General features: G+C 45.7%; 1 protein-coding gene across 1 annotated transcript; it reads right to left on the minus strand.

Moving 5' to 3' along the window:
- Positions 1–1,594: 1,594 nt before the first annotated feature.
- LOC123270599 lies at positions 1,595–10,353 on the minus strand. The gene is made up of 2 exons (XM_044736725.1): positions 9,443–10,353; positions 1,595–2,347 (listed from the first exon to the last, which is right to left on the minus strand). The coding sequence occupies exon 2, from the start codon at positions 2,345–2,347 to the stop codon at positions 1,685–1,687; it is 663 nt and encodes a 220-aa protein (XP_044592660.1). The 5' UTR covers positions 9,443–10,353; the 3' UTR covers positions 1,595–1,684.
- Positions 10,354–10,940: the final 587 nt, after the last annotated feature.

A 10,940-nucleotide genomic window follows, 5' to 3' on the forward strand; every position in this document is an offset into this window, starting at 1 on the left:
TTTTTGGTACTAATAATAATAAACAAAAAAAATTCATTCACCGCAGTTAAATAATAGTTAAATTAATTATTCAGCACGAATCCGAAGCTCGATCAATGGACAATCGACCTCGTCGATTATCCCGGGAGTAAACGTCGAAATTACAAAAAAAAATGATAATAACAGTATTAATTGTAACTTTCATACATCAGTACACAAAAAAAAATAACAACAATGGCGGTACCGAAATACCTCGTGGGATTACTCGGTTACTGGCTGAGTCAACACAACCTTGAAATTCCTCATCGACAAATTTAATAAAAAAAAAACATTACTTGATGAATATAAATCCCACGAGCTATTTATTTACGAAACCCGTGGCACTCACCCTGGTCGAAGACGTCGCTTAATCCCGTCCGTCGATTGGCCACACCAGGTCGTACTCGGCTTCCACGTCGAACTATCTCGGACAATGAACCTCCTCGGCAAAGATACGGGGTGATTTTATTCGTCACTTGCACACGTCAACCAGCGATCACCCAACAAAAAAAACGTTGTAATAGATCGCTTCTATTAAATAAATAATTGGCGACAGCCAATTATCGTCGTAATGCCGTAATAAATTTTTGGCAAACAAATTCGCAGCTAAACACAATAGATTTCAAACGCGAGAAATTTCACGATAGTCGTTCTAATAAAGCTCAAAATCAGACAATATTAAAAAAAAATAACCAACAAAAATCCTCCGGATCGAAATTACATCCGCACGTGGCAAGTGGAAAACGTGGAAGAAGGAAAAATTAGCACATGTCGCATTCCTCGTCTCTTCCCCCTTTCTGGGTCCGTCGTTAGCTTTGAACTCCAGAGATGGCGCCGCAAGTCCAATTTACCAATATCGACGTTTATTGAGTGATATATATTGGCTGGAACAGTTGCTCGTTCCCGAGACAGACATCCACCCGTCGTTGATAATCTTGCAGATGATCCACGTCGTTGATCCTCGTTGGTCTCTCTTCGCGGGTTTGTGGCCGGTAGTACCATTCTCAATAATACAATACTTAACTAACTTATTCGCTAAATTAAATTCCTATTCGCAATAAATTTTGTTTCGAGCGCAATCGAGCTTCGGTCAAATTTTTTCCCACGCGAGGGCGACTCGGTCGCGGCGAATTCAATCAACGGACATTAAATAAATTTAAGAGCCCAATTTAAATTTTCTTTTAAAATTTAAATTCAAAATAAAATTATCATAAAAAGAAAATAAATAATAAACAAACGTCTTAACAGGTGGCGCTAAAAGCGGCCTGTTACAACACCTCCCCCCAGCCGTCGACCAGGAGCCCATGGTTTCATCTAGGTACCGCTTGGACCAACACAACTACCTTTGAAACCAACAGCAACCTAAACTACCCATCACCAGCAATATAACCAAAATCAATTTCCGTCCAATTCCAAAATAACAAGTTTTTATTTATTAAATTACTCCGCTTAGCGGCACGTGCAACTCTATCGCCATTCGGCGTATTCAGTCAGCGCCTTTGGCGCATATCAGTCATCTCCTCGACGATCAAAAAGGTTATTACAAACTCATACCAAAAAAAAACTTCAGATAAATAATAAATACAAAAAAAAATAATAAAGTACACACAAAAAAAAAACTCAAGTAAAAAAAAACAAACAGACGTCGTCTGTACAGTAGTGTCACCTAATGGCGTCGGGGACCGTCGATTGGGCACTCGGGCTGGCACCGGCGGCACTCCTCGAAGTAAACGCCGATCTCTCCGCAGCGTTGGCAGAACGTGCCTCGAGGGTGAGGACACGTCACCATGTTGTGCGGCATCCCGCAGTTCCAGCATCCAGCTCGGCTCCGCGATGGCACAGTGGGGTTGGCTCGCAGCTCCCGGGCAAGAACTCGAGCGTTCTCTAACGCTCGGGCTCTAGGAATTTTTGGGAGTAACGTCCGCGGTGGGTTACGTTGCACAAACGCGAGTGCACGATTCAACCGCTCCGCCAACGGCAGCAACTCCTCCAACGTTGCTTCCGCTCGGCGCACTCGTTCGACAAGCGTCAGGTGGGACGCCAGGATCGCGTCAGCTCCTCTCACGCACGCTTGTGCTGCGTACGTCGGTCGTCGGCACGTTGGACACCGCCAGCCCACGGCGATCGGCGCCATTGGAATCTGGATGGACAGCAGATAACGCTGATACCATCCCAGGCGCATTCGTCGTGTCGTCGGGAGCGCAACAATGCGGCATCGCTCAGCGCGCATTGTACGCTCTTCTCTTTCCAGCAGTTCGTCGAACAGGCTCTGGTTCTCAGCGCGTAGACGTGCCAGCACGCGACGTTGGATTTCGTCGTTATTCGCCATCTGAAATTCACACACACACCCCAAACCAACAATTACATGCTTGAACAACAGTTAACTAAATTAAGGGGATTCGAGCTTCGGTTATTCGTCGATCTCGTCGTTCTCGAGCGCACGCTCAACTAAACGCAACGCTTTGACATGTTGTCGTCCCGCTGGACGATTATTCTCGCTCACTAACTCATAAACAACCGGTGAAATTACTTTCGAAACTACATACGTCTCCTGCGAGTATTTACGCGCCAACTTCGACGAAAAACGATCAACTCCGCGTGACAGTGTGTGCTGTCGCACCCTTACAACGTCTCCTACCGCAAATCGTTCATCTCGGTGATGACGATTATAATATCTTGCTTGTCGCTCAAAACTTCGACCTAAATTATGTGCAACTAAGTCGTGTAACTGCATTAAACGCCCAATTCGGTCTAACCACGCCGCAGTATCAGGACACGGAATGTCCGTCGCACCTTCGATCAACTTTCGATAGTATTTCGGCGCACGCGGTTGCCACCCGTAATTCAACATCGCTGGGGAAACATGTAGCGAACTATGTACAGCGGTGTTATACGCATGCCTAAACTCATGGACGTGTTCGTCCCACGCTCGGTGATCCAACTCGACAAAGGAGATGATCATTGTCTTCAAAACGCGATTTACGCGCTCGACGGGATTCGCTTGCGCGTGATACGGCGGTGTGCGAGAATGATGAATACCATAAGCTTTTGCTACCTCATCTACCAGCTTATTCACAAACTCTGTGCCGTTATCAGTCAAGATCACTTCAGGACATCGGAAACGATGAACGATGAGTTTGTCAAACTCTCGAATTATCGTCGGGCCATCAGCCTTCTTAGTAGGGCATACTTCGATCCACTTCGTAAATAAATCTTGGAACACCACCATGTATTTACATTTTGCATGACTAAGCGGAAATTCCATGCAATCGATAGCAACCACTGTCCATGGTGTGTTCACAATCCGTCGACACATCAGCCCAGCAGCTGGTTGTTGCGACACTTTCGACGTTTGGCAAACATCGCACTCAGCAATGTAACGTCGGACGTCTTCTTCCAGTCCTGGCCAATAATAATCGACTTTAATACGTGATACCGTCTTCTCAATGCCTAAATGACCTGCATCAGGTGGATCATGGTTTTCTTCGATGATTCCCTGATGTGCGGCCTTCGGTGGAACTAACTTCCAGGCATCCAAGTCCTCAACGACGCTCGATACAAGAGAATTCGGCATATGTCGATACAAACGTTCCTCCTCGACACGCCAGTCCTTGAATTTCGTCGGAAAAGCTAATACGTCGCGTTTTCGTCGCGAGTACCAATCGTCAACTACTTCAGCAGCAGGTATTTCGTCAGCCTGCTCAGGCAATTCGTCAATTGCCATGATGTCATCGCACTTTTCCAGTTCGTCTGGTTCAAACATTCGTGATAACGCATCAGGAACGTCGTTCAATGAACCCTTTCGATACTCGATCGGAAACTGGTACTCGGCTAAACGCATCGCCCATCGACTCAATCTCGGCGTCTTACTTTTTAGATCACGCAGCCAACGAAGACTGCTGTGATCAGTAATAACTTTAAATCGATATCCTTCAAGATATCGTCGAAAATGCTCACATGCCCAGAGAACTGCGAGGCATTCGCGCTCAGTCGCTGAGTAATTCCGCTCGGCTTTATTCATGACGCGACTCGCGTATGCTACAACTCGCTCACCATCTTCATGTTCTTGGGTCAAAACAGCTCCGAGACCAGTTGCGCTCGCGTCAGTCTGCAACACGAACGTCTTTGAGTAATCAGGACACGCCAGCACTGGTGCTGTTGCCAATGCTAGTTTCAACGCTTCAAAAGCCGTCTCTTGATCCACGGTCCAGGTCCATCTGACCTTCTTACTCGTTAAACGCGTCAATGGCTCGGCTATCGTCGCAAAATCAGGTATAAAACGTCGATACCACGAGGCCATTCCTAAAAATCGTCGCATTTTCTTCAACGTCGTCGGCCTCGGGAACTCGAATATCGGTTTTATACGCTCTTGGTCTACTAATAAACCCTTCTCATTTACGCGGTAGCCTAAATAACGAACCTCATTCGTACAGAACTCACATTTGTCAGCATTTATCTTCAGATTCGCAGCTTTTAGACCGTCGAATACTTCATCAAGCACTTCTAAGTGCTCCTCAAACGTCTCGGTGACGATAATCAGGTCGTCAAGGTATCCAAATACCTTCAAACCACGTCTTTGTCCCAACATTTTATCAATTAGACGTTGGAAGTGCGGCGGCGCTCCAGCAAGGCCAAACGGCATGCCTACATACTGGAACATACCCCTTCCGGGTACGCAAAACGCCGTATACTCTCGACTTGCAGGGTCGAGTTTCACCTGGTGGTACGCATGTTTCAAATCTATCTTCGAAATAAACTTCGCACCACTCAATTGGTCCAAGATCCATGTCATCAGCGGCAATGGATACGCACATGGCTTCGAAACGGCATTTAATCGTCGGAAATCCAGGCACATTCGATACTCGCCTGTCGATTTCTTTACCATGATGACTGGATTGCACCAAGCACTCGTCGAAGGCTCAATTATACCCGCCGCAAGTAGATCGTCTACTTGCCGGCACATTTCTGCCTCAATGATCGGAGAAGTCGGATAGTTCCGCTGTCGAATCGGTTCATGACCCTGCACGTCGATTTCATGGGTCATCAGATTCGTAAACGTCGTTTCTCCTGTATAATTCACGTTAGGCAATCGTCGTGCCAGCAATTCATCCAACGCTGACTGCTGATCCGGGGTTATCTCAACTATGGCCGCTATTTCCTCATCGATGAGGTAATCTTTCGCGTTCCAATCGTATATCTGGCCCTCGCGTCGAGTCCACCATCGCTCCGAACCCCCGTCGTAGCAAATACCAAAAGCAATTATCGCATCCATGCCTAGTATCATCTCGTACTTCAACTTCGGGATGACACGAACCTCAATCGGCATGATTTCGTCGTTAATCGCAAGTGGCAGCGTGATCAGCGATTGCACTGACATCATCGAACCATCAGCAACTGCTGCTGAGTTTCGAGGTGCTGGTCTCACTCGAGCACCGCACCCATAGACCCAATTCAACTCGTCAACTTCTCTGACGCACGTCATCGTCGAACCGGTATCTAATAAAGCCTTAATTTCCCTTTCGCCTATCCTAACATCTATAAAGGGTCTTACATCGTCGCCCTCAGACTGCATAGGACATACTTCCTCGGCTAATTCAAGAAAAAATTCGCTCACGGTCATCAATCGGTACGCAGATCCACTGGTGGATCGGCCAATCCGCTTCTTGATGCTCACGCGAACAGTAAAACGCATTCTTGCACCCCAAACATCGCCATAAGTTGCCTTCTGCGCCACAGACGCCACAGCGATGGCGCTGCCGCAAAAGGTCTTCCTCAGTTATCGTCGGTATTCTCACGTCACATCCAGGTGAGGAACCAGCATCCGAGGACTGGTTCACGGGCCCGCAAGGCTCAATGTCAATGTTAAAGATGTCTGGCAGCGACTCGTTCGACATGTTGACTTCCACATCAATCATCGGCCCATTTACGTCGCGGGAAATCAGTTCTGGACCCGTCCTTACTGATTCCCGACGTCGTTTTCCGGCCTGTTGTACTCGAAGAACATCATGCAGCACGTGCATCCAGGCGTTGGTTCGGTTCGCGTTCCACAACCGAAACAGAACTTCTCTTGTCTTGCCTCGGGACAATTACGCCATCCGTGATCCGTCGAGAAGCAATTAAAACATTTGCCCCAAAGATCACGACATACCGGCGTCTTGGGTTTACCCTGCTTCGGGCTTGATCGGCCATTCGAGGGGCCCTGGTAACCTCGCTGAGCTCCATTGTTGTTTGGAGGCCTTGAGGGCGGCCCTCGGTTTGCGTTCGTCGTCTCTTGCGAGTTTATCGCAACAACCTGATCATCTGACTGATCAGCATTGTTCGACTTATTCTGCTTCTTCTTATTTTTCTTCGCATCTTGGGAGGAGTTCGATACAGCAGCAACCTGACCAACAGTACGTCGCTTAGATTCGTACTTGTCAGGTTGGTAGGCGTACTCTGGAACGACGCTCTGTTCCACGGGTACTGGCTCGCGTCGTTGAATACGATTGCGGGGAATATCGACCGCTCGTACGTGCTCATACAACTCTTCGAAGTTGTTAAAATCGTACCGCTCGAACTTCTGGTGGTATTCCGGGCGTAAACCATTGTATGCAAAGTCCAATTGATCCTTCAACGGCAATGGATCGTCTACTCGCGACCACAGCGCGATCACGGCGTCTAGGAAGTCTAACCCCATCTCAAGCTTCCCTTGAGTACGCGTGATAACTTCCCATTTAATCCTGCATCCAACTGATGGCTCTCCAAAACGTCGACGCAACTCGGATCTGAATTGAGAATACGACGTAACACGACGTTTCATGTGTGACCACCACGTTTTGGCCACATCTGATAGCAATAACGGTAATACTGCCAATGCATCCGCATCTGTCATACCACACGTCGTCAAACATTCATCCAACCGATTCAAAATGATTCAACGCGCGCGCTACCTAAACCGGAAAACTTCAAATTCCATTTCGACACTCTCTCATACATCGCGGGTTGATAATGTGGTCCTCCACCCATTCCAGACAGCACACAGAGCTCACTGTGTGAATGCTGAGGTGAATTCGCACCCAGTGGTGCCACCTCTGGTGCAAAAGTCACGTTATGTGCCGGCAAATGTGTCGAATTCGCAGTAGGTCGCAGAAGTCCCTCATTTAGACGATTTCGTCGCCTAGGACTCGGAATTGGACGCACTATCGGCAATGATGTCATTCTCGGGCGTTGATTGTTAATCCCGTGCTGCGTCATGTATGTGGTACGTCCATTGACGTCCACATGTATTGCTCCTGGGGCTAATGTCGTCCAGGTCGTCGTCGTATTGCTCGCGGTCGTCGCCGTTATAGTGGTCGACAGCGGAATCATGTTGTTCGCTGTCGAACAACCTGTCATTGCGGTCGAGCAAGGCATCATCCTCGATGGACGTCGTTGCTCTCGCTCAAACGCGTTCAGAACCTGTCTGTCTGGTATTGCCTGGTCCTCGTGTGTCCAGACAGTGTTCGGAAACCGCCTCAGACGCAAACACCGATGTAGTCGGTCGCGGATCACCGCAGCGCTCCCTATCGGGTTGGCATTCATCGTCACGAGGATTTCCTGCACCTGCAGAGGTGACGCATCCGCGATCCAGTCATACTGTCCGCTTGATCCGCTGGATCCTCCCATCGATTCATGGCGTCCTTCTATCGCGGCTAGTTCGTCCTGAATTATACCCTCACGGATTGCCAGCTGCGCGAGCTGATCAGCCATATTACGCTGAACCGTCTCCAGCCGCAGCCGTTCCGCACTTAACTCCTCCCTGCGTCTCAGATACCACTCGTATGTCTCATTCTCATCAATGGCATTCGGAGGTACCCGAATACGACGTCTAGGTGGCGATGGTGGGCCGAATACATTGGCACTAGTCGTCGTCACTGTAATAAGTTGAGACACCATATGCGTCGGACTACTTGTATGTACTGTAGTACTCGTCGTGGTCGTCAATTTCGGGAAATCCCCGGGATTCGTTCGTCCATTCGCGTTCTCCTGATTACCCTGTTGCGTGGAATCATTTACGATTTGATCCCATGTCACCAGAGACTCGTCTCCCACCCCATCATTCGGGACAATTCCTTCGCGACTATCACTCATTTCGCCGATTAATTAACCTACGTTCTAATTTAATTATAACGCGTCGTAATTTGCCCTTTTGTGTGCCCCACGTTGGGCGCCAAATTATATAACGGGTATTTTCGTACTCGTGCGTTAGCGAGAACGAAGCCCGAAATAAATAATCTGGCCTACCTGCTTTACCTGTTGTTGGGCGCCAGGAGCCTTGCTCCAATCACGTCGATGTCCGGCTACTCCGGTTCGGGACTCCTTTCGTCGGGTGGCGGGCCTCAAGGGTACGACTTAATTATAGAGGAACGAGGAAAGTATTCGGGCTATTTGCATTAATTCGCAATTAATTAAAAAAAATAAATTATCAATTTATTGACAATAAATTCAAATATTTGTTCCAAATTAACAAAATACAAGAATTAAACGCGAAAAATAATAATAATCGTCGACGATCTCGTCGATACGCCGTCGATACGCAGTTTTCGCCGAAAAGCAAACTTCAACGGTTTCAAAAACAAAATCCTCCGGCAAATTTCACTCAAACAATCTCAAAAAATAATTTTGTCGTCGCTCACTCAGTTAATTTAGTCAGTTAACGACAGCAACAAAATAAAGCTCCCCGCAATTCACTCAATCGCAATTGATTAACTAAATAACCAAAAAAATTAAATCTTCGCTTAATTTAATTGAAATCCCCTAATTAAATAATACTAATAATAATAATAAAAGAACGTCCTTGAAATTCAATTAATAACAATTAATTGAAATAGTTAAATATAAATCGTCGCTCAAGTCAGTTGTTATTAACTAACCCAAAAAAAAAATGACTTGTTCATAAATCGTCGCTCAATTCAATTACGTTCAGTAAATTAACACAAAAAAATTTATAAAATTCACTCGGTTCAAATTTATAGCAGTCAAATAACTAATTCATCATAATTAATTTTAAATTTTACTTTCTAAAATTTCGCCGAATTTTTGGTACTAATAATAATAAACAAAAAAAAAAATTCATTCACCGCAGTTAAATAATAGTTAAATTAATTATTCAGCACGAATCCGAAGCTCGATCAATGGACAATCGACCTCGTCGATTATCCCGGGAGTAAACGTCGAAATTACAAAAAAAAATGATAATAACAGTATTAATTGTAACTTTCATACATCAGTACACAAAGAAAAATAACAACAATGGCGGTACCGAAATACCTCGTGGGATTACTCGGTTACTGGCTGAGTCAACACAACCTTGAAATTCCTCATCGACAAATTTAATAAAAAAAAAACATTACTTGATGAATATAAATCCCACGAGCTATTTATTTACGAAACCCGTGGCACTCACCCTGGTCGAAGACGTCGCTTAATCCCGTCCGTCGATTGGCCACACCAGGTCGTACTCGGCTTCCACGTCGAACTATCTCGGACAATGAACCTCCTCGGCAAAGATACGGGGTGATTTTATTCGTCACTTGCACACGTCAACCAGCGATCACCCAACAAAAAAAACGTTGTAATAGATCGCTTCTATTAAATAAATAATTGGCGACAGCCAATTATCGTCGTAATGCCGTAATAAATTTTTGGCAAACAAATTCGCAGCTAAACACAATAGATTTCAAACGCGAGAAATTTCACGATAGTCGTTCTAATAAAGCTCAAAATCAGACAATATTAAAAAAATAACCAACAAAAATCCTCCGGATCGAAATTACATCCGCACGTGGCAAGTGGAAAACGTGGAAGAAGGAAAAATTAGCACATGTCGCATTCCTCGTCTCTTCCCCCTTTCTGGGTCCGTCGTTAGCTTTGAACTCCAGAGATGGCGCCGCAAGTCCAATTTACCAATATCGACGTTTATTGAGTGATATATATTGGCTGGAACAGTTGCTCGTTCCCGAGACAGACATCCACCCGTCGTTGATAATCTTGCAGATGATCCACGTCGTTGATCCTCGTTGGTCTCTCTTCGCGGGTTTGTGGCCGGTAGTACCATTCTCAATAATACAATACTTAACTAACTTATTCGCTAAATTAAATTCCTATTCGCAATAAATTTTGTTTCGAGCGCAATCGAGCTTCGGTCAAATTTTTTCCCACGCGAGGGCGACTCGGTCGCGGCGAATTCAATCAACGGACATTAAATAAATTTAAGAGCCCAATTTAAATTTTCTTTTAAAATTTAAATTCAAAATAAAATTATCATAAAAAGAAAATAAATAATAAACAAACGTCTTAACAGGTGGCGCTAAAAGCGGCCTGTTACACTGTAAAATAGCTAATCACTACTCTGCGAAGATATGTTGGCACGTTCTTCTTGTCGAGAGCTTGCATGATGCAGTCCCAATTAGCGGAATTAAAAGCATTTTTTAAGTTCAAGGCAGCCACCAGGCAGTACTTCTTCGTTCCACACTTCCATCTAGTTCCTGCGATTGTCTCTTTAGCCGTATTAACAACCAGGTTGATCGCGTTCAGGGTTAATCGTCCTTTCCGGAATCCATACTGCCAAGAGTGGGTCGACTACTGCATATATTCGCTGATGGATGATACGCTCAAATATCTTACCCGCCGTATCTAGCATGCAGAGTGGTCGGTAAGATGACGGTTCTTCTGGCGGTTTCTTTCCTTTAGGTAAAAGTACTAACCGTTGCTGTTTCCACTTACGAGGAAAAGTCCCCTCTTTGAGGCATGCGTTGTAAGGGTCTAGAAATAATGTTGGTGCTGCCTTTATGATGGTTTTCAAGGCTATTTTAGGGATTCCGTCCAATCCCGGCGCTTTATTATTTTCTACCCGATTACAGGCCTCCAACAATTCTTCAGTGACAGGTGGAATGTCGTCCAGT

This window comes from Cotesia glomerata, linkage group LG8, assembly GCF_020080835.1.
Source record: "Cotesia glomerata isolate CgM1 linkage group LG8, MPM_Cglom_v2.3, whole genome shotgun sequence".
NCBI lineage: Eukaryota > Metazoa > Arthropoda > Insecta > Hymenoptera > Braconidae > Cotesia > Cotesia glomerata.